Raw genomic sequence first — 25228 nt, forward strand, 5'->3', positions numbered from 1 at the left:
AGTAACCAGACGATGTCTTTTATCTTCATGCGTCACCACCAGTCCAACTGGAATCTCCCATCTAAACTTAATATCACATTTCTTAAGTTCCTGTACTAGAAATGCAAAATCTTTCCTTCTCCTTAAAATCTTCGGAGGAATCTCTTTTAAAACCAAGACTTCTTGCTCAGCCACTACCAGTTTAGTATCATAAGCAGCTTGAATGACTTCATCTCTAATTACTCTCTTTGTAAAATAGACCACCACATCTCTGGGTAACTTCCTTTGTCTTGCAATCCATGAATTTACACGAAAACGTTTGTCCATATTTCCCTCAATTTCAGATGCTGGCTGGCCCAATACCCCTTCCAGAGCCTCAGAAATCAGCTGCTTTAAATCTTCTTTACAGTTCTCCTTTAAACCCCTGATTCTAATAGCATACTGCATCTGATGATACTGAGCAAGGCTCAATTCTCCGTCCATTTTATCCCTTATATTTTCATTTTCTAATACCTTTGCTTCTAATATAGAGTTCTTTTGACTGAGATCCTTCACTTTTACATCCAGCTGTTGCACACATTCAGCTACAGATTCAATCATAGACAACATGTCCACCCTCATTGCTCTAAACTTCTCTTCCATCTTCTTCTCCAATTTCTCCATTTTCTCCTCCATTTTCTCCTCCAACTTTTTCAACTTTTCATCCATCATGTCAGACATCAATTGTGAATGCTTTCCAAGAGCATCTTGTAAATCCTTAAGCGTCAATGCCGGAGGAGGTGCAGGAGGAAGCAAAGCTTGCAATGAGGTCTGTTGCACCAGGGAAGACCCCGCACTCCGAAGAGCTTTAGAAGTTTTAGCCGCCATCTTCCCCCACTTTCACTTATTGCGCACTTTCACTTTAAAGCTATAAAATCCATTGAGCTAGAGAGTAAAGATAAGAGTCCACATCACCTTGACATCCTGTACCGCTCTGCCTGCATCTTGATAATCAAAAGTATTTCCTTTTGGCAGGGGTGGTTGCTAACGCCTGGCTCTGTTCCATAAATCCCGGAGCAGGGGCGCTGCACAGCTCGGAGCAACCCAGGCTTCAGGGGGGCTCAATCCTTCAGCCACCCAAACTCTCAGCTCAGGCGGCCCCGGAGAGCTCAACCCCTACCTGGGGCCTCACCCCCTCCTCTTCTCCCGAGGAGGGGGCTTCAAATCCATCTAAACAGCTGATCGGCGCTGTTTACGATGGAAAAACACAGCTGCGGAGCGGACAGCCCGAAGGCGGCTGTCTTTGGCGCCGCGTCACCACCGGAAGTCCTATTGTCTTTACTCTTGTACCAATCTCACTCTCCAGAAATCTAGTTCAGAAATATTCTTAGATTTCCTTGCATGCATTCTGGCCTGAATTATATTCACAGATTTACAGCAATAGAACATAGACTCATAGAGCTGGAAATAACATTGCAGGTCTTCTAGTCCAGGGGTGTCAAACTTAATTTCATTGAGGGCCGCATCAGCATTGTGGTTGCCCTCAAGGGGCCGGGTGGGTGTGGCCTGGGTGGGCGTGGCCTACTGGGTGGGCATGGCTAGAGTGTGTATGGCCTACTGGGTGGGCGTGGCCAGCTCTACATCGTTCGCATCAAGGGTGCCTATGGGGGCCTGGGCAGGAGAGGGACAGATCTGAGGGTCTCTGGCAGAAGGAGGGTCTCTGGGTCAGGGCCAAGGCAGTGGGGGCCGTTCCCTCACTGTTTCCAGGATGGCTTCGCGGGCCGCATGAAACCACTTCGTGGGCCGCATCCGGCCCCCGGGCCTTGTGTTTGACATGTCTGTTCTAGTCCAACCTCCTTCTCAAGGCACCTTATATGATTGCTGTCAAATGGTTGTCCAATATATTCTTGAAAACCTCCAGCAATGAAGCACCCACAACATTGGGAGGGAAGCTATTCCAATAATATTGATATAGGAGACTTGCCCTCTCAAATGTTTAACTTTCTTCCTTGGTTAATATATAGGTATGTACAGTGCTTTTTTTGTAAAAGAAAAAGGTGCCGGAACTCACACATGTCATACAACCCGCCTTGCCTTCCCTACAAGGTTCCATCCAAAAAAGGTGCCGGAACTCTGTTCTGAGCGTTCTATGAAAAAAAAAGCCCTGGGTATGTATGTGATATACTAATTATTTATTGCTGGAATATTTTACAAAACCTTAAAAGATAATAATCCATTTCCTCAATGCTTATTGTTTGGCAAGAGTTTGGTTTGTTTTCCAAATGCATCCTATGTGATTCCAGTAATACAGTTTCATTTTTTTTCTTCAAACTCTTTATTCCAAAATGTTTTGGGGTTAGCAAACTTTTCCTTTTGTGATGAGATTAGAGAAAAACTTTATTCTGACAAGTGTTTCATGAAAATCAATGCTGTATAAGCAATAATGCACCATGGGTTTACGGATAACAACTCTAGTGGGACACTTTTGTAGATCAGGTTCTAGGAAGATATAGCACATATTTTTCTGATAAAGGAGAATATTTGTAGCTTAGGGTTGAAATGAAGAGTCCTTTGTTCTCTCTGAGTTTTGTTGTTTTATTGCAGGTGTTTCATTACCTAAACTAGGTAACATCACCAATACTCTTCTTGTGTGCCTACAGGCAATTTTTCCCCATTTGCATGCTTTCTGAAGCATTTGGCATCCATATGTGGTACCAATAAAAGAGAATTTTGTAGCTCAGAATTGCAGTGAGGAGTTCTTAGTAATCTCTGAGCTTGGTTGATTTCCTGCAGATGTTTCGTTACTCAGCACTGATGATGTTACCTAGTTTGGGTAATGAAACATCTGCAAGAAAACAACCAAGCTCAAAAAGCACCAAGGAGCCCTCATATATTTTTCTTCGTTTTACATCTAATTCCCACTCTGAAAACCAATTGCTGACCAAAAATCCTGACAAACATTTGCTATGTAGTGAAAAATCTGAGGCAATTGAATGACCAAACAATAGCCACAACAAAGTTAAAATAGCAGAAGAATGATGATACTGTATAGCTAAAAGCTTGGCAAAGTGTCCTCGTTGATTGTGTCTTTTCATGAGAATTAGTTGGTTACACTGTTTGTGTGTTTTCTGAATGAAGAGGAAATAACCTGAAATGAAATAAAAATCTGTTACCTACCTCAGATAAAGAAATGCAATTTAGAATTCTTAGAGTGAATAACAAACTGCAGTTAACGTGAGAAATAAGCAAAGAGTCAAAGAGAACTAAATGGAGCAAAGTCATATGGGATCAGTAGGCATTGGAAGCTACTGAAATGAAAGACTTTACCTTAATTTATTTGTAATATTTGTGTATATTTGTAATATAAAAATGCCATTTGTAGCAATGTTTGTTAGTATTACAATAATCTAATCTAACTGTATTAAGTACTCCATCCCTGAAATGTATGTCTTCAAACAAATAAGTTAAGTTAAATTCTGTCTTATTTGCCGCAAACTATTTGCTACTTCACACAATAAATCTAACATAAAATACATTTATTTTTAAGGGTGTCTTTAATCTTACTTTCATATAAATCCCAGTTATTTCTCTTCTTTTATAAGTTCTCCAAGTGCATGTAAACTGTGCATAATGTTAATGTGTATGTTAAATGCTTGCATAAGCAGATAACCATGGGAATAGTTGCTTCCCTGGGTGATATAGATATAGATATAAATGCATAAACTACCTTGAATTGGCATATCTAAAATTAATAGGCACAATTTAGCTAAAATTAGGTCCTTTAAATAAAAAATCTACCCTTGCATATTCCAGCAATCAAGATCCATTTTGTCTTTGGACTTCTGCAAAATCTGTTCCTATCGAAGTTGACAGAAAAAATGATGTACCCAAAAAAACTATATACTTAGGTGACAAAGAATTAATATGAAACTTCTAATATTCTAGTGATGGCATTAACATGGAACTTCTAAAAAAAGTATTCTAGTGATGTCAGAGAATAGGTCCTTAATTCATTGTTTAAAATTGCATATTATCTGTAAATACATGTTAACTGTAGCCTAACCACCATTTTTTTAAAAGGTAGGTTAATTTGCCGAAGGTGTTCTTCACTGGTTTTGCACAAATAGTCATTGTTATAAATAAATTACTCTGAATGTGTTCCTCAGTGTATTTTTTCTTTTATCATGCCATACAGGAAATGCTGACTTTCTGGTCTACACTAAGATGGGTTAGAAAGGGGAATACTTTGCTTTGGTGGTTTATTTAATTTGTACATATCTTTAAATTATTTCTGAATGTGCCACATCATGAAACTCACATATTGAATTTATCTAAAAGAAAGGTTTTGGCTCTTTTGTGAATCTTCCAAGAACCTTCCTGAAATTATTTTTTCACAGTTGCAGTGATCTGAAAAGCATCTTATTTCTTTCTAGTTATAATTAATTTCCTATTATAAATTCTAAACTTGCTTTGTTTTCTTCAAAGGAAACATAGCATCACGAAAAACAGACTATTCCTATGCTTTATGCTGAAAAACATCAAACAAAACAGCTGAATGTCACAAAAGGAGTTAATTGTTCATTGTTCATTAAAAGGTCATTAGTTTGTATGACTGTTCTTAATTAATAAATACCAGTTAGAGGGCAACAATGCCCTTCTAGATTAAAGCAAAATGTTAAAGAGGTTTGTATTCAGGAACTTTATGAAACAGTAGCATCCTTTTTTTTTTTCCTTGAAGCAGTTCTATATTAAAGATTTTGAAGAAAAGACTAGAGCTTTGTCCTAGGCTTATTCAGCAGTTCTGGCTTCTGCTGTTCTGCTTTTTTCTTGATTTGCCTAAAAAGAATTCTCAATCATGTTTCCTCTCTGCTAGAATCATTCCTTCCAAACAATATGATAAATACATTGATCTGGAGTGGAATGTAACAGTTATAACAATTACAAAAGGAACGTATTGCGCAAGCGAGATGAGTGAACAAAGAACCATAAAGCTCAAATTAACTGATTTAGGCAACTACTCTGGAAAATTCTTGCTCTGTCACAATATAGATCACTCACACATTTCCATAAAGATGTTGAATAGAAATTTATCTCCAATATTTCTTGGGTGGCCAACATCACTGTAAGGAATTTCTATTTGGAACATAAACGATAGTTTTGGTACTTATGATATTCTTGTATCTATTGAGGCTTTCTTTAAGAGGGATCTTGCTCACTAAATGTGTTGCTAGGGGGTTGCATTTATGCTGAGTAAAACTGAAGATGGACAGTAATTTTTCTATTTCTCTAAGTACTATTGTCGCAAAGAAGGACAAGTGGAAATTAATCCTGTGCTGAGGCCATGTTTCATGGAATTGGCATGCAGGCAGCGAAAGGTTCAAAGAGAAGAATGTGGCATAGATTCAGATTATAAAATTCAAAATGTTTGATATGCTATTTTATGAGAATCTAATGGTTTGTCATAAACACCTTTAAGATTTTCATTGTTATTTGCTTTGTGACACAAGAGAGAATGTATGACTTGACTTTGAAACATCATTTTTAACAATGGCCTTTGCTGCTGGAAATATTGGCTAGTTATGTTGCTTTAAATCTGCATCTGAAAATTGGCAGCTCTTTCATAAGAAGCAGGGCCAAAATTCAACAAAAATAAGTAAACATATATTTAGAGTTAAACTGGGACACCTGATTGAGGTTTGGTGTGCCCAGAAATGTCTAAACCCCCAAAGGTCCATAAATAAAGTAAATATAAAATAAAAATCAATAATTAAAATGGGCTAAACTTTAAAGAAGAGTTTTCTCTTCCTGTGGTCATTTGTCTCATTATGGGTGGTCTGGTAATAAGGGCAGGAGGAAGTCGTTAGTAGCTAACATTTTATTTACATGTTCAGATTTCTTTACATGCTGTCAACAGTGTTTATGTTTTTGGAGTCTTTTAGGCTAAAACATATACTTTACTATTCCTTAACTACAGATATTGGTTACTTGTGTAACTATATTATAAATCTGTATATTCAACATGAAAGTAGCAACTGATGAAAAGTGAAGGAGAATGTATAAATTTGTCCCTCTAGTTTGTAATAAGCTATTTCTTTTACATGTTGGATATCCCTCTTCATTTAGAGGTTTGGAAAATTAAAACTTTCTGTATGGATGGAAGGGGGGGGAGAACAATCAACCATCCAGGATCTGGGTTGGTCAAGTTTTCAAATCATTATGTCTCCAACATGAGTCCAGTTTCACTAAACAAAAATCTGTCCTCAAAACCTCACTCATACAGTACACATGCAGTATTGCGCAAAAGTCCCAAAGGTGCTTTTTCAGGAAGCAACTGGACTTTCTTGGGGTTTTTTTGAAGACATTTTGCTTCTCATCCAAGAAGCTTCTTCAGCATCGACTGGATAGTGGAGAATGGAAGGATTTATATTCTCACTCTCAGTACTCAGTATTCAGTCGCTACTCAGGTGACCCTGAGGACACAGATAAACCTCCAGATGGGCTCAAGAACTCTCTAAATGAATGCAAATGACCAGCTGTCTGCAAGGAATATAAATCCTTCCATTCTCCACCATCCAGTCAGAGCTGAAGAAGCTTTGTGGATGAGAACCAAAATGTATTCAAAGAAAAACAAGAAAGTCCAGTTGCACCTTTGAGACAACCATGACTTGGATGACTGAGAATTTCCATAGATATTTACTGTGTAAAAGTGTTAGGCAGTTGTCCAAAAATGCTGTAAATTAAGAATGCTTCCAGAAATAGAAGTGTTAATACTTTATTTTTACAATTAACAAAATGGAAAGTAAATGAACAGAAGAGAAATCCAAATCCAATCAATATTTGCCGTGACCATCCTTTGCCTTCAAAACAGCACTTGCTGATACCACCTTTATACAGTATCTGACACTGATCTATCATCTACTTATTCAGTGTTGTTCAAAAGTCAGTGACAGTTGTACTGCATTAAGGGATGGGGAACAGACAGTTTGGATCTTAACTTGCTTTCGTTTGGCAACATCCAGGGAGATAGAGACTCTTTCTTCAGAAAGTTGACTTTGTATGTAGAAATTTTAACTTTGGAATTTTACCAGGCAAGAGGAAATAAAATAAAAATAAAATGGATTCTGTGTGTAAAAACAGCAGAACAATAAATTGGGGGCAATAGATTCTATGGTGCCTGTATCATGCTAGATATAGTCAAGCAGGTTCTGGAGTATGTTACTTATTTTAACTGAAATATATCTGACAATCTCACAGTGATATTGAAAAATAAAATTTGTACTCCCTTGTCCTCCTTTTCAATGAATCCATCTTTCTAATATTATTACTACATTGCTTGAATTGTCTATGGACATAACTTTAGAAAAGAAAATATCTCCAATCTCCAAGTGTGTTCTCTTTAATTTGCTCAAATGTATCTATAAAAAGAAGTCAGGGCAGTTGAATAATAGTGAATTTCCTTACTGCTCATTTCTTTGGAGACACATAGAGTAACTCCCACACAAAAAGCAAATTTGTCTGTTTATATATGGCTTTTCTAATGGTGAAGCAAAAATTCAAATCTATATTTAGCTCAAGCAAAGAAGATGCTGAATTCATGAGTATTTTGATTTTTAACACCTTTATATCACCTTTGAATTCATCATATACTGTATTCACAGGATTTATCTGTCTCTTATCTTGCTTATAAAAAAATCACAACTGAATTTTCTTGACATAAAATTAATGCTTAGGAAACATATGATTAATATCATAAGGACCATAATTTTGGGTTAAAGCTGACACTGCTATTCATCCCAAACACAGAAAGAATGAAAAGAAAAGCTAAGAGTTTCAGAGAAGTGACTCACTCTCCTGAAAGAACTGTAGTATCTTCTGATTACTGTTTAATTTCTAGCTTAGGCAAAAAATGAACAAACTTTAGTTCTTAGTGGAAGTATATATAAATTGTCCTATTGGGTCAGCCAAAGATCCTCCTTAGTCCAGCAGCTTGTTTCTTACAGTACAGGTAATCCTCAATTTATGATGGTAATTGGGATTGGAATAAAGTATCACCACATCACTCAGCAATACAATCCCTTCAGTCCTGGTTGCCACTATTAATTAAATCCCATAGTCAAGGATTAGGCAATACAATTTCCTGCCATCTTCCCACAACCAAAATCACTAGGCAGGTAAGTGGCTACTGTTGGATTAGGGAGTGATCAAAAGGTTATACAGAGGTGTGGGGAAGACATGGCAAGGGGATGTGGCATGGATTGGGATAAGTGAATAAGGCATGCAAGGGTACAGTGCATGCCAGGGAGGGTGTGTAAAGGTGCAGAAGGTGCATGAATGGCCAGTGTGACATCGGTATACTATAGAGGGACTGGAGCAGGGTGCTCAAGTAGGAGAAATTTACCCTAACAACTTGTAACTTTCTCTGCCAGCTTCTCCATTGACTTTCTGGAAAAACCAGAAGAGAAAATTGTAAACCGTGATCATTTGATCACAGGTGCTGAAACTGGTCATAAGGGCAAACTGGTTGCCAGATCACAATCACATAACCATGTAAGTTCTGTGATAGCCAAAATCTCAAAGATACTTTGTAATTACCATTCATTCAGCAACTTCAAATGGCTGGTGAACAAATAGTCATAATTTGAGGGCTGCCTATAAGCAACCAGATGTCTCAAGACTTCTTGCACACACAGGAGATAAGGGAACACAGTAGCATCTCCTGGCATTGTTCCCTTGCATTGGTATTTGAAAGCATGCTACCCCAGACTAGGATAACACCAAGACTAATAGCCCCTGATAGATCTGTCTTCCATGGATTTATCTAATAACTTTTTAAAGACTTGTAATAATTGGCTGCCACAAGTTATTAAGGTTAACCAGGGAAGACCATTGCTTCTATGGAAAAAGTAATTGTGGAAAAATGCCTAACTGTCACAGGTATGCAAAATGTAGTTCATATGGTTGCTTGAAATTATTATGTGGATTACTACTTTTCACTCAGAGTAACACATGCTATTGGTTAAAATATAATTGATTTCAGTATTTGGAGTTTCCTAGTTTATTGGTATTGATTGGGATCTCTAACTGCAATAAACAGTCAGAGAAAGAAATATTGAAGATTGAAATACCTTTTGTATGACAGTGGTCCAGGTTGTAGCTCTTCCTCCTGTCTCACAAGCTCACTTCTACATTACATTTCTACAATAGTTAAAGAAAAAATGGAAAATAGGAATTAACAATGTTCAGACTGCAGATATGTAAAGTGAGGGCCATTGTTGAATTACTGCTTTTAACTTTTTAATTTATTTTTTAAAAAATGGAAAGAGACACACTTAACTATCAATTAATAGTATCAGCAGATAGCCCAAATCTGCAAAGATGAAGTCAGGAAAACAAAGGTTCAGAATGAACAAAGACTTTCAACAGAAGTCAAAGATATTTTTTAAAAAAATCTTTCAACATATAAATAACAAGAAAAAGGTCAAGGAAACAGTAAATCTACTTAAGAAGATGGCAAGGAAGTAACAGGCAGTAGAGAGAAAGCAGAGCTGCTTAACTCATTCTTTGCATCAGTCTTCCCGCAAAATATATATATATATATAGCCCAACTATCAAAAACCTAACTGTAAAAGACAGACTAGAAATAAAAATTAAAATAACCAAGAAAATGGTTAGAGAACACCTATATAATATTGATGAATATAAATCACCAGGATCTCATGGTTTACATCCCAGAGTTCTGAAAGTGCTGGCAGATGTTATCTCAGAACCATTGTACCATATCTTTAAAAAAATCCTTGAACACCGTGGAATAACCTGAGGAATGGAGAAGAGCTGATGTGGTTCCCATCTTCAAAAAAGAAAAAAAAACAGGCCCAGGAAACTACAGACCAATTAGCCTAGCATCGATACCTGGGAAGATACGGAAAAGTTAATAAAAAAACAGATCTACAAATATCTAGAAACAGATAAAGTTATAACTAAAAGCCAGCATGGGTTTGTTAAAAACAGATCACGCCAAACCAATCTTATTTCATTCTTTAGCAAAGTGACTGAATCAGTAGACCAGAGAAATGCTATGGACATAGTATACTTAGACTTCAGAAAGGCATTCGACAAAGTAGACCACAACCTACTTCTTGGTAAGCAAGAAAAATGTGGAATAGACAACATCATCACCAGGTCCCTTCCAACTCTATTCTGGTTCATTGTTTTGGGGATGATTATGGAAGCAACTAATTTTGATGATGTCAGCAAACTCTTCAGGATGGTCAAAAATTAAGAGATAATGAAAACCTACAAAAAGCATCTTATGTAAATATTAGTCTAGGGTTTCAGGCACCAGACTAGAAAGTGGGAATCCATGAGTTCAAGTCCCATCTTAGCCATGAGAGCAGATGGTTGACTTTGGGCCAGTTACTATCTCTCAGACCAGGTCACCTGACAGGGTTGTTGTGGGAAAATAGAAGGACAAAGGTGTGACAGATATGTTACCTCCTTGAGTTTGTAAAAAAATAAATAAATGTGGGGAATAAATAGATAGATAGATAGATAGATAGATAGATAGATAGATAGATAGGGTTATAAAGACAAGTGAAGTTCAGTGAAAACAAATACCAAATGAGTCTAAAAAGTAACACATATTATAAAGACAAAAAATATCACCTGGTCCATTTTTAAGACCAATTCCACACTACAAATTTTTAGTGGAACACAAAACACAACTACCAATATTTTAACATCCTTTTAAAAAAATCTAAGTTAAATCTACACATGCCGTACAATTTCATTTCCTACATTTTATAAAATAAATTCTAAAGCTATATAACCCATAAAAGCGAGGGGGGAGGGGAGGAAAGAAGGCCAATCTAAATGATTGGAAGGATAAAAGAATTTCCTTAAGAGGAAAGAGTGGAGTGACTGATGCTAGAAAAAATGTAATCAGCATAAGCAAATGAATAAGCAACTATTAAATTATACAGATACTGCATTTTTGTTAGTTCCGTGATACAAGAAACTGAAAGAGCTGTTTGGTTTTGTTAGGGCTTGTTATAACTTTCATTATTTTCACTGAAGGAAGCTGCATGGAAGCATGTATGGTTTATCTAAGAGCTGTTAATATCTGTTTAAGATACCTTTCATCTGTACATTTTGAAGGAGGATGTTAGTCTATGGTAGCCAAAACATAAGAAGAGTAGATTAGAGCAGCTGGGACCCCCATCTTTACTTCTTTTTTTATTTTCATGCAAAAGACTTCAACTTATTCAATATTTATGCTTTTGTGATGTGTGCTGACTACAACAAACGTTGTTGATAGAGATTTCTCAGGTGCAGTGAATGGTATTTTTGCTTTGGAGGGATAGATTGCATTTTCAAGGCCTTTTTAAGACAGTGGTAGGTTCAAGCTTATAGAAAAAGAATGAATCAAAAGCCTGACCAATTTAATTATTTATGATGAAAGATTGGGGAAATTAATGAAGGATGCAGTGTGATGAGAGGATCTGAATGTGAGCATGCTATCATTTGGAAGGGTCAAGCGTAGCTCTTGGGGAAAATGTCCATGGAAGAAAGGAGAAGAAGTAAAAGAAACTGGAATCAAAGTAGAAAAACTGTTGAAAGAGAAAGTAAAAATTATTTATGAAAAATATTACAAAATAGATTAATCTTCCAGTAGCATAATGACAAGTGTGCATGAGGAAGAAGATTGTGAAAGCTGCTTGGCATGGAATGGGAAAAGATATGTTACAGAATGCTACAAAATTAGATGGTGTTATGCTAGTTGGAAGTATTGGATAGAATGTTTCATGGAATTGTTGGTGAAAAAATACACATAAGAGAAAGGTTCATGCAAAAAATTAGAATGGATATATAATATGCACAGATAGAAAAAGACAGTTACAAAGAATATAATAAAAAAGTAAAGAAAATATTGAGATTAAAAGAAATAGGCAAGGGCAGAGCAATTGTAAATAGTTTTGGAAATGGGGGGAAGTGAAAAGAAGTAGCCTTGTTTGTCAGCCCTTTGAGGTAGCCCAGGTCAAGAAATATACTTTAGGGAGTCCAGTAGTATTTTATTTTTGTAGGGACAGAGTAACTGAATTTGAACTTTCACTGACTTTTTAACAATAACAAGGTCAAAGTGGGACTGATCTGTTTGTCATGCTTTTTACTTGTCAAAGCAATACAGAGACAGCCACAAAAAATCCACAAAAATAATTAAAAATGAAAATCATCAAAACAAAACTATGAAAATACTCTTAAAAACATACTCTTAAAAAAACATAATCTTCAGGAGAGCTCTATTCATTTCCTAGAAATATAATTGGCTCTCCACCTATTTTTATTTAGTTTTATTTATTTGATTTTTAATCCCGGCTTTAGCATAATAAATAAATAAATGCAGCAAACCTACTTCTTGCTATGTTTCCTACAACAACAAAGTTGGGAGGTGTATTGGGCTGAAATATGAACATGACATATAAGAAATATGACTGTATCTCCAAGCTAGATAACAAAGCAACACAACTTCCTCAAAGCCAAAAGCGTATTAATTACTGATTTTTTCACACTTTGTATAAAACTGCTTACCTTAAAAAGGAATGGCATTATGGATATGCATGCATGTACGTAGACTGCATGCTAAACAAACACTTTCCCCCCCAAAAAAGTACATATTAACATCATTTTAACCCTATTACTGTATACTGAGATTTTGTTACTAAGAATAAAAGTATTCTACTAAGTGGATCATCTTTCAAGTGAAAGAGAGTTTTTACACATTTTGCACATTTCAGACACAAAGCTTAGATGTTATACATTCTCATTTTTAATTGAATTTATCGGAGAAGTTCCCCTGCCTCCTTTGTATCAATCCTCATTCAATGTGATGAAAGGAATTGGCTTTAAAAATTCCTTTAAAGGAGAATGAGAATGAATGTGATGTTCATTTAGTTGTCAAGTAATCTAGGAGTATGATTGAAGGTCCTATTTTTCACCGTAGCCAGAATACTGTAGACTCCTGACTCCATACTGCTATTATATTCCATATAGAAAGAGTTTGTGTAGCAATACTTCCTCTGAGACTTTTTCAATAGCAGTGTGATTCTGCCTGGTGCTCCTGGAAGATTTTCCCATCCCCTGGGAATATTGGAAAAACTTATTTATTCAATTTCTTTGCCGACAAAATTAGCGATAATTTTTGAAAATGGAAAGCTTTTTTGACTGTAATATTGTTTTTCATATACAGTATGTGGTAAAAGTACCAGTGTATGCCAAATGAAAAGAAATTCAAATATGCTGTAAATATTAAATCTTCTTTGTTCAGACAGTTACATCCTCTGGCCTACAGCAAATAATTAAAATTATAATGATGATGTTTTTATACAGAGCTAGAATGCTGTTGTGGTTTTTCATAACTTCATCAACCCACCCAAAAATCTTTACTTTGAATTTTACTCCTAAGGTAGTGATAATAATTTAAATATATTTAAAACCTAATAAAAAGATTAAGCACACTCCAGAAAGATTGAAAAATGAAAACTGATGTAAAAGAAATATACCACATCACTGAAATTCACATGCACAAGATTGGGAAAATACACTCTTCTGATGTGGACTTTTTATTTTATTGCTTATTTATGTCCACATTTATTATTTTTACAAATAACTCAGGGTGGTGAACACTTTCTCTCTCTCTCTCTCTTACACACAAACACACACGTACACACACACACACTATATAATATATGTGTGTTTGTGTGTGTGTGTGTATGTGTGTGTGAAGTGTTTGTTAAGTATTTAGAATACCTTGCTAGGCCCCAAACACAGGGCAAATCCTATTTCCTGTTTCAGCCTAACCCAAGGCCATCAACAGGCTGTAGTCACACAGTGACAGCTCATATTTGTGTAAATTTTTTGGATTGCTAACAAAGAATTAAAGGGAGACTGATATAGCTATTTCAAACTTATTTGTTCTCATCAGTCAGCCACACCCTTCTGAGATATATATAAAACAAGGAAAAATATTAGCCTTCCGTTTCACTCATCAGTATGGCTGATATCACTATTGTTACCTGATGGTGATTTATACAGTTCCTAAATACTGGTCTGGAGTGGTTTTTGGAGAAAACAAATGACAAAAATGTATTTCTATGTTTGTTTGTTTTTATAGCCATTCACCACTATTAATTGATATCTTAAATTCAAATGGGGAGGTAATATAATGAAATAAAGTGTAAGACAGGTTAGAATTTAAATGGGAGAGCACCAGGAAATTGCAAGTCTATAAATTCAAGCGGACTATTGAAAGACATGGCATAAGAGAGTACAGGTAGTCTCTGATTTACAATTGAGTCCAAAATTTCTGTTAGCAGCAATAGCAATAGTACTTAGACTTATATACCACTTCACAGTGCTTTACAGCCCTCTCTAAGTGGTTTACAACATCAGCACATTGCCCCCAGCAACCTGGATCCTCATTTTACTGACCTGAGAAGGATGGAAGGCTGAGTCAACCTTGACCTGGTCAGAATCAAACTCCTTGCAGTCAGCAGTGAATTAGCCTGCAATACTGCATTATAATCACTGCGCTACCATTGCTCATTGTTGCTAAGTGAAACATTTGTTAAGTGAGTTTTTCCCCATTTTACAACTTTTTTGCCACAGTTGTTAAATGAATCACTGCAATTGTTAAGTTAGTTAAACGGTTGTTAAGTGAATCTGGTTTCTCTATTGACTTTGCTTGTCAAAAGGTCGTAAAAGGGGATCACATGACTCCAGGACACTGAAACTTTCATAAACATGAATCATTTGCCAAGCATCTGAATTTTGATCATGTGGCCACAGAGATGCTGTAATGGTCGTAAGTGTGAAAAAGGTTCATAAGTCACTTTTTTCAGTGCAGTTGTAACTTCGAACAGTCACTAAATGAAGCATTGAAAGTCAACGACCACCTGTAATACAAATTATTTTGTATTGTTTCCCCCCAAAGCTGTCTGGAGGTGACCATGAAATCTTCAAGACACAATTTAAAAAATGGGTTAAATAATCAACTACTCATATTAGAGAAGTTCTGCGAGAAGTTTTGTTTCACCATAAATTGAGAATAAAGCATCAATTACAGTCCCAAGAATTCTTTGGCAAAAGTCATAAACTCATTAAAATCTAGAGTGAGCCTGGTAGTGTCAGCGTTACAAGGTAGACCAGGCCAGGAAATCAACTCCACAAGAAGATTAGAAATATACTTCATTGAGTTCTATAACAATAGGAAGTTGGCAGTCTGCCTGTGAATTTCTTTTCCTCCATCTTATAGTCCAGTTATTTAGGGAGAGGTCAACTCAAGTTTCTTCTTACTTAAGAGATGTTTCTACCCACTTTGTTTACATAATAGATTTTAAATATTTGCTTTAAGGCTATCTTCCTAGCATTCAACAGGGGTTGAGGATCCTTCTGCACCCAAAGTGACACATTCTGAGATGACTGCACTATTTTCCTACACAAGAAGCCACAACTATCATACGTGTCACTCTATGGTTCTTTTAATCATGTTAGTTTTAGGGATATGACCAGTTAGTGTGAGTCACTGACCTGCTACTAAAATTTAGGAAAGGAAATGCATTGGATGCAGATTTTTGTTGACCTTTGTGATTAAAACAGTGATTCATTCATTCATTTGTTCATCCATCTATCCAATATATTTCTACCCCTTGGCATTCAAAATGATTCTTGGTGGCTCACATAGAAATAATTTAAAACATTGTCTAGAATGTTATAGGGTCTTCTGCTTGAGAGGAGGTTGGACTAGAAGATCTTCAAGGTCTCTTCCAACCCTATTTTATTTTCCATGCTCTATATATGAAACACATTTAAAACAGTACTAGAACTTCATACATGACAATAATCACCCAAAACAACAAAAACCTAAAATGAGTACAAAAAAGCAGTAACAATGAAAAAATAGTGGCATCACAAAGGACTTTGATGAGCTTGGGCCAGCATTTCACAAGGATCACTAATGAGTACTAGCATAGTTGCTTAACCATGTAAAGCCAGAATTTCCAAAGAAATTAAATTGGACATACATATAAGAATCTGAATCATGTTCCTTCATTTAGAAGGATAAAGGTAGCTGCTAGCACTTTGCATAATTTTACTATCAATTTAAATATGGGTCATATTCCTAATGCTACTGCTGTTTTCACACCACATGTATTTTATTATACAGTACGTTTTATGAATAATCTACCTCTAAGCATATTTTAAGCTGCACTTTCCTAAATGCATAATTTATTTGAAATAGATAACTGTCTTTCCTTTGCTATTATTTTATTATGCTGGTTATTTGCTTTTTTGTTTAAATCAAGATTTTTTTTTCTTATTTTGCACTTTTACTCTGGCTACTATCTCTCTTTAGTACTTCATTGTAGTGGCTTAGATGCAATTACTGTATTTTCAGACTGTTCTTTGCTCTGATTTTATTAATGCCTAGCTCCATTATGGACTTACTGTGCATGGAAACTGTAAAACCTGCTAGTGGAATAAATTTAGATTTTCATTATTACAATAATCAGTATGATTATTTACAGGGTGTCATCAACATATATACAGACAGATAAAATACTGTAAAATAGACAAAAATCCCATACCCTTAATGTATAATGTATAATTAAGACTGGAATATAATACAAAACTATCAGTGAATAATGGCACCTACTTCTGAGTAAACATAATTACAATTTCATTAAAAAGTATATATCTTTGTTATGTCAAGAAAAGGGCCAATGGTTCAAACTTGGTTATATCAATTGGTATAATTCCATAAATAGAATCCCTTTGATTTGGTTATAGAATTTAAAAAATTACTACACTTCTTGCTCTTATCACACCCAAACATAGTTATAAACACATAGAATACATTTTGTCATGAGACTCAGAAAATTGAGCGACTTTTTAGAAAATATGTCTTTTTTAAAAAGCTTTAAGCAGATTAGCCACTGTGTTACACAAGATTAAATATTGAAGATGCAAATTTAAGATATTGAAGATTCAATAATATAGAGCAGGGATGTCAAACCCGCAATGTCATGTGAGGTGTCGTGACATATCATGACTTTTTTGCCATTACCGGCAATAGGGTGGGCGTGGTTTTGCTATGATGCATCCAGCCCACAGGCCGGCAGTTTAACACCCTGATATAGAGTTTGTCTGCAGAAGGATGAAAGGAAAGCTAGAAAGTATTGTTAGAAAACTTCATGAATAAAGATTATAAATTCATGATTAGATCCACATAATCACCTGGCAGAGATATTTTGTCTTTTGACTACTTGCATAATCTAGTATGCAAGCCACAATTCAAGCTCTGATTATACTTTCCCATTTTCACAAAAACAAGGATCTATTGTTAACTTATAAAAACATGCCAGAATTAGCTTTACTCCATAGTTTAACACCCTGGTCTGTTACCAATACTGAAAAATATTTTTCTTCAAGTTTGAGCAGAAAAAGAAATCATAATTTATTAGACTCTTTCTCAATGAGTTGTGTCTTGTGGAAATAAAGAAATAATCTGAGCATAGTCCATCTTGCTAAATCAAAATATGATAATCTAAACCAGCTCATGAAGGCTAAATATTTTTATTTGATTTCATGGAGTAGCTTTTCTTTGTCTCACTGAAGCCCTGAGATGAAGTGGTTTGTCTCACTGAGTCACTTTGTAATACTTTCAATTAGTATCTTCAAAGTAACCTTCTATAACCTTCATTTGACTGAATGCAAAAAAGTAGTGTCTTCTACACAGAAAAGTCTTATCCAATTCCTGGACAATTCCTGCAAGCACCAAGGAAGTTTAGCCAGAGCAAAACACCCATCCTAAATAGCAGGTCTGCACAAAAGGTGATGCAGTTTTCCTATTGTTTATGGATCTAGGATGTTTAATTTCTGAACAAAAAGTTTCTATAATGCATATTCAATTTGGAAATTGAGGACAGCTTCATAAATATGCCACACAGAAATGCTCTTCAATAAACAAGCAAACATTGACTTTTCCACTACGTTTGTGCAATTTAATACATAACATAGATCCTGATTGTTGGCTTAATTATGAACTTGGATACATGAACCTTAAGGTCTAATTATAAAGAGATATTGCAGTTATGCTTTTGGATGTTGGCATACTGGATGTGATTGTACAGAGTAGCACCAAGGGAGGTGCAGCTCCATAAACAGAAGGCAGCTTTAGATTCATGCTAGTTGAAAAGAAAGTCTCCCATTTCTTTAACATCTTTGTTACAAAGCCACTGGAGTCATAGCATGAGCCTGGTTTTGAATCAACAACATAAACTGAAAATCTGACAAAATGGGCCTTAACCTCTAATACTTACAGTTACCTAAAGTAATACTTTGGATTCTGAACTAATTTCCAGAATTTGTTTTTGAATCACTTGGTGTAACTTTTTACAATACCAAACTGATATGTTCAGCCAAAGTTATAATTTGGAAAATTTTGGAAAGCCTTACATATTTATTTATTTATTTATTTTAATTGATGTGAAAAATGATTTCTTACCAATAAAATACTGCTCTTCAGTTCTATATCTTACAGAGATCATTTATCATTTTTTTTTTAAAAAAAGAGGAATGGGAAAAGGCTACACTCAGTGGTGGGAATCAAATAAGTGAACAACCGGTTCTCTATGTAGTTGCCGCGTCCGGAAGTTCATTCTGGGCCTGGGCAACAAAAAGCTAGATACCGGTTCTGCCAAATTGGTACAAACTGGCTGAATCCCACCACTGGCTATGCTAGATAAACAGGGATTCCCCTTTGCTTTATGAACAGAAGTGTTATTATATGAAAACAGCAAGAAGAAAACTTTGAACAAAAGACAGAGGAACTAGAGATCAAATTGCCAACATATGCTGGATCATGGAGAAAGCTAGGGAATTCCGAAAAACATCTACTTCTGCTTCATTGACTATGCTAAAGCATTTGATTGTGTGGATCACAACAAACTGTGGCAAGTTCTTAAAGATATGGGAGTACCAGACCATCTTATTTGTCTCCTGAGAAACCTATATGCGGGTCAAGAAGCAACAGTGAGAACTGGACACAGAACCACTGATTGGTTCAAAATTGGGAAAGGAGTCAGGCAAGGCTGTATACTGTCGCCTTGCCTATTTAACTTATATGCAGAGCACATCATGAGAAAGGCAGGGCTAGATGAATCAAAAGTTGGAATTAAGATTGCCAGAAGAAATATCAACAACCTAAGATATGCAGATGATACTACTCTAATGGCAGAAAGTGAAGAAGAACTAAAGAGCCTCTTGTTGCGGGTAAAGTAGGAGAGTGCAAAAGTTGGGTTGAAATTTAACTTTAAGAAAACCAAGATCATGGCATCCGGCCCTCTCAATTCCTGGCAAATAGATGGGGAAGAAATGGAGATAGGGACAGATTTTATTTTCCTGGGCTCCAAGATCACTGCAGATGGGGATTGTAGCCAAGAAATTAAAAGATGCTTGCTCCTGGGGAGGAAAGCCATGGCAAATCTAGACAGTACACTAAAAAGCAAAGACATCACCCTGTCAACAAAAGTGCGTATAGTCAAGGCTATGGTCTTCCCAGTTGCAATGTATGGCAGTGAATGTTGGACCATAAGAAAGGCTGAGCGCCAAAGAATTGAGGCCTTTGAACTATGGTGCTGGAGAAGACTCCTGCAAGTCCCTTGGACTGCAAGGTGATCAAACCGGTCAGACCTAGAGGAGATCAACCCTGACTGCTCTTTAGAAGGCCAGATCCTGAAGTTGAAACTCAAATACTTTGGCCACCTAATGAGAAGTAAGGACTCACTGGAGAAGAGCCTAATGCTGGGAAAGATTGAGGGCAATAGAAGAAGGGGACAACAGAGAATGAGGTGGGTAGATGGAGTCACTGAAGCAGTAGGCATGAGTTTAAAGGGACTCCAGAAGATGGTAGAGGACAGGAAGGCCTGGAGGAACATTGTCCATGGGGTCGTGATGGGTCGGACACGACTTCGCAGCTAACAACAACAATATATATATATATATATATATATATATATATATATATATATATATATATATATATATATATATGTAGATCTAGAGTCTCGGGTTTCTTCCCGCGTTCCTTTCATCTTCAGAAAGAACGCGGGAAGAAACCCAAGACTCTAGATCTACACATACAGACACCCGCGAGAATCTACGAAAACATATATATATATATATATACACACATATACACATATACATATACATATACATATACATATACATATACATATATACATATACATATACATATACATATACATATACATGGAAATATAAATAACAGAATTTGGAAAAGGCAAACAAATATATCTTTGTTTGGGAAGGTCGGAAAATAATGAATGCTCAGGAAATGACAGAAACAATTAATGCTTTATTTGTTCATTATCACCCTAGAGAGTAATTGTGGTCCAATGACTCACCGAATCCAGGATGTAAAACGGAAGGTAAAGGAATGAACTTATACTAGAATAGTTCAAGCACCTGTGATTAACAAATCAGATAACAACCTGATAAAAAGAAGACATTTCTTTGTTTAAGGATGCTATAAAAGATACTGAATAGAACATTAGATTAGATTACTCAGATTGCATCTGAATTTATGTATCTCCTGAATTCCTAAATAGGAAAGTTGGAAACTGTTGGATTTATAATTCAAGTAGAACTATCTCTAATTCTCTGTATTGATAAGATTGCTTATATAACAAAATAGCAAGCCAGTATCTGATACACAGAGATCCAGAAGATTTGTAAGATGGAAAAAAGAAAGTATAATAATTACTCTAATTTCAGAGGATGAGCCATTTTTAGCAATCCAGCCAAAAGTTCTTAAGCTTTTACAGGCATTTAATCTTTGAATAGCCTTCATCTATAATAGTCTATGTATGTATAGTTATGCAAAACCTTTTTTTCTAATGTTGTTTAATATAACCAGGTCACTTGTTTAAAAGTATTATGATTAAATTATTTAATGCTGTTGTGGTTTTTCATAACTTTATCAACCCACCCAAAAATCTTTACTTTAAATTATTAGCCTGTTACTTCAGTAGCTTTGTATAGATACTACAAATTGTAATCCACTACACCCTGAAAATGCACTGAAATAGCTGAAAGAATGATGCTTCTACATAATCCCAAATTAAGTTTCACCATGATTCTACTGAAACACTGAATATACCGGCAAAGTCTTTACTGATTATTTTTACCCTCAGATTTTTCTCCTAGTTTCGGAGCTTAGAAGTACAGTTAGATGCTTCTCCAGGTTAGTGTTTTCAAAACGATGTGAATCATATTCTAAATGCATTAAAGGGCCTGTCAAGCTCCACAATTCTCATTTCATTAGAAATATAATATGAAACAACATGGCTGTATTCTCTATGGATTTGTATGCCACTTGATGTTAGTGATTACTACATGTTCCCCCTTACTCCCAAAGTTGCTAGCTATATATATATATTCATAAGGCAGATTTTTTTAAAATTAAGATTTTGTAGTGAGATACATCACACTACGCAAAACAGATGTGCTTGTATAAAAGTGCAGAGATCTGTGGACTGACATATTACTGGTCATGATTTGAATCCTCCCTAGTAACACATTCTCTCTACTTTATGAGGAATGCTACCATATGCACCATAGTAAGCCAGCTAGGATAATCACTTAAACATTAACATCACAAAACAGAGAACATGCAAAAAGGTAATTTTCACAATCTGCATCATTGCTATACCAAATGTGGTATATCTGATATATCTAATATAGAGATAATTATTACAGCTTAAAGAGGACTATCACAGATCTTAGCATAATAGGGAAAACATAACAAATGATCTGTAGTGGCTACTCCATCTACCACACCAGTCCAAATGTCAAAATTAATGAGGAAGTTTGAAATCTTTCTTTTTTTATAACTTTAAATAAATGAGCAAGATTGGGCAAGCTCTTCATTCAGACATTGAACAATAACAGAACAATATATATGACCACTTTAAAAAGCAGAACATACAACCATTTTAAATCCAATATGGTGACAAGGAAATTCTACATATATGTTTTGATTCTTTTCTGCAGATGTGATCACTTCCTACATTAGATTCAGCTATAGAAGAAGATCTGGGTATGCTCACTATGATTTTAATTTTCATCTTTCCTTCTATTGCCAATTATAGATATGCTGTAGACCAGGGGTGTCAAATTGCTAGCCAGCGGGCTGGACGCGTCATCCGGAAGCCGTGCCCACCCCATTGCCGGCAATGGCAAAACTCTCCCAATACATTGTGCGATGTCACGTGATGTTGCATGTTTAACATGTCTGCTGTAGACTGGCAAACATGAGTGTCATGGTTCTGACAGATTAATCTCTTCAAAAGAACTTCGAGGCATTGTTTTCCTTAAAGAATCTTTTATTCGAAAAACAAAGTATCGGCACTACATAGTAGAAGCGAAAAATTGACTTCCCCTCCCCTGGGCACAAAGTAGAAAAGCACAATTCCCTCCTCCAGTTAACAGTCATAAATCACATTCCCCAATTAGCTTGAAGCGCAGGCTTTCTCCCCAGCTCTCCAGCCCGCCAAATCTTTATCAACTCTGTGCACAATAACATTGGATTCCCACGGCTCAGTTATTATTGTTATGACTAGCTGGACTGTCATCCACATCCCCTCTCCCAGCAACAACTAACTCTAAAAGTGAAAGAGAAAAGATGACTACATTCCCATCTGTTGTCAAAGCAAGAACATCTGATGTTACCAGCATTGACAATGAGTTCTGCTTCCATCATATATTGTTTGATACTGGTTTGGGTGGCTTATAACACTTTAGTTTGCTGGACTATTTCATTATCATAAATGATTGAAGACTAAGTAAATAAGGTCTCTTTTTTTATTTAAAAAGTTTTACAATACATTTTGACTTTAATCCCCCCTCCCCCACCCCTATCCAACCCTCCCTATCCCTCTCCCCCATTCCCTCCTCCCCCCCGACTTCCCAGAGCTAAATACAGGGTATAAAATCGAAAAACAAACGTAAACACCCCTATGTTATCAACAATAAACTATAAATTCTATCTCCCTCTAGCTCATATAAAATGAATACAAACAATATTAATATTACAAATAAAGTAAAAAAGAAAAAGAGGAAAACAGAAAAAGAACTTTACTCAAAATAAATTTTCTTAATCCCAGTCCTTATTCATATTAATTTCAAAAAAAAGAAAAAAAACTTTCACCTGCTATTTGCATTCTCCCACCTTTCTCTAATTTCCAAACAAATTCTCAGTTACACGCCAAAAGCGCCTATCTCTGTTAACCTTAATAATCTCCGACCAAACTAAACTATGATCAAAAATAGTTCTTGCATGTATCACGCCAAATGTCTCGCCGTTCCAAATCATCCTTGAGTTCAAATAAAAAGAATATAAAAAGAAGGTTTAGGCAGTCTCTAAGACAACTTGTTGTTAATTAGGAGCTTGCGTACCCATTCTTAGTTCAACACATACTTTAAGTCCATAACCCTAATATACTTTTCTAGCAAGCAAATAACATCAATCTTAAATTGTGTAAAATATTAAAAAAAAAACTTTCTTTCTCCTCTATAATAATTTTACTCCATTGACATTCTAATTTAAAAATTTAATCAGCAATCTTAACACCCCAAAACTTTTGGAGCACATCTGTCATGACCCCCAAAACTTCTTTAGACCGCTCCCCTCCCAGATCTTCACTGTAAGCACGTTTTGGAGATTCCATAACTTTCTGCTGGTCTTGCTCTTGCTCTCGTCTCACTCTTCTTAGGGCGGCACGCGTCATCTTCTGGCCTCCTGCAGCAACCGATGAGACTGTGACTTGATCCCCTCCAACACCATTGTCCTCTGTCTGTCTATCTGCAACATCTTGAAACTTTCCCACACCGTATCCTTTTGCAGCTTCCAAAAAAAATAAGGGGGTTGCTTTTAACACATTACTATAAAAATCACGTGCCTGAGCCACAGTAACCAAACGATGTTTTTTACCTTCATACGTCGCCACCAATCCAACTGGAATCTCCCATCTAAACTTAATATCACGTTTCTTAAGTTCCTGTACTAGAAATGCAAAATCTTTCCTTCTCCTTAGGATCTTCGGAGGGATCTCTTTTAAAACCAAAACTTCTTGCTCAGCCACTACCAATTTAGTATCATAAGCAGCTTGAATAACTTCATCTCTAATTACTCTCTTTGTAAAATAGACCACCACATCTCTGGGTAACTTCCTCTGTCTTCCAATCCATGAATTTACACGAAAAACTTTGTCCATATTTCCCTCAATTTCAGATGCTGGCTGGCCCAGTACCCCTTCCAGAGCCTCAGAAATCAGCTGCTTTAAATCTTCTTTACCATTCTCCTTTAAACCCCTGATTCTAATAGCATACTGCATCTGATGATACTGAACAAGGCTCAATTCTCCGTCCATTTTATCCCTTATATTTTCATTTTCTAATACCTTTGCTTCTAATATAGAGTTCTTTTGACTGAGATCCTCCACTTTTACATCCAGCTGTTGCACACATTCAGCTACGGATTCAACCATAGACAAGATGTCCACCCTCATTGCTCTCAACTTCTCTTCCATCTTCTTCTCCAATTTCTCCATTTTCTCCTCCATTTTCTCCTCCAGCTTTTTCAACTTTTCATCCATCATATCAGACATCAATTGTGCATGCTTTCCAAGAGCATCTTGTAAATCCTTAAGCGTCAATACCGGGGGAGATGCAGGAGGAAGCAAAGCTTGCAATGAGGTCTCCTGCACCAGGGAAGACCCCGCATTCCGAAGAGCTTTAGAAGTTTTAGCCGCCATCTTCCCCCACTTTCACTTATTACGCACTTTCACTTTAAAGCTATAAAATCCATTGAGCTAGAGAGTAAAAATAAAGAGTCCACTTCACCTTGACCTCCTGTACCGCTCTGCCTGCGTCTTGATAATCAAAAGTATTTCCTTTTGGCAGGGGTGGTTGCTAACGCCTGGCTCTGCTCCAAAAATCCCGGAGCAGAGGCGCTGTGCAGCTCGGAGCAACCCAGGCTTCGGGGGGGCTCATCCTTCAGCCGCCCAAGCTCTCAGCTCCAGCGGCCCCGGAGAGCTCAACCCCTACCTGGGGCCTCACCCCCTCCTCTTCTCCCGAGGAGGGGGCTTCAAATCCATCTAAACAGCTGATCGGCGCTGTTTACGATGGAAAA

At 36.3% G+C, this 25228-nt stretch overlaps 1 protein-coding gene across 1 annotated transcript; it reads right to left on the bottom strand.

The window, feature by feature from the left end:
* Positions 1-348: 348 nt before the first annotated feature.
* On the bottom strand, positions 349-24925 carry LOC308671069 (uncharacterized protein). Its single transcript, XM_081333035.1, has 2 exons — positions 24427-24925; positions 349-497 (listed from the first exon to the last, which is right to left on the bottom strand). The coding sequence occupies exons 1-2, from the start codon at positions 24849-24851 to the stop codon at positions 479-481; spliced, it is 444 nt and encodes a 147-aa protein (XP_081189161.1). The 5' UTR covers positions 24852-24925; the 3' UTR covers positions 349-478.
* Between the last annotated feature and the right edge of the window lie 303 nt (positions 24926-25228).

This window comes from Vipera berus, assembly GCF_964194415.1.
Source record: "Vipera berus genome assembly, chromosome: 7".
Lineage (NCBI taxonomy): Eukaryota > Metazoa > Chordata > Lepidosauria > Squamata > Viperidae > Vipera > Vipera berus.

Coding starts and splice junctions, on each gene's coding strand:
- LOC308671069 (XM_081333035.1), bottom strand. CDS start 24,851: ATGGCGGCTAAAACTTCTAAAGCTCTTCGGAATGCGGGGTCTTCCCTG.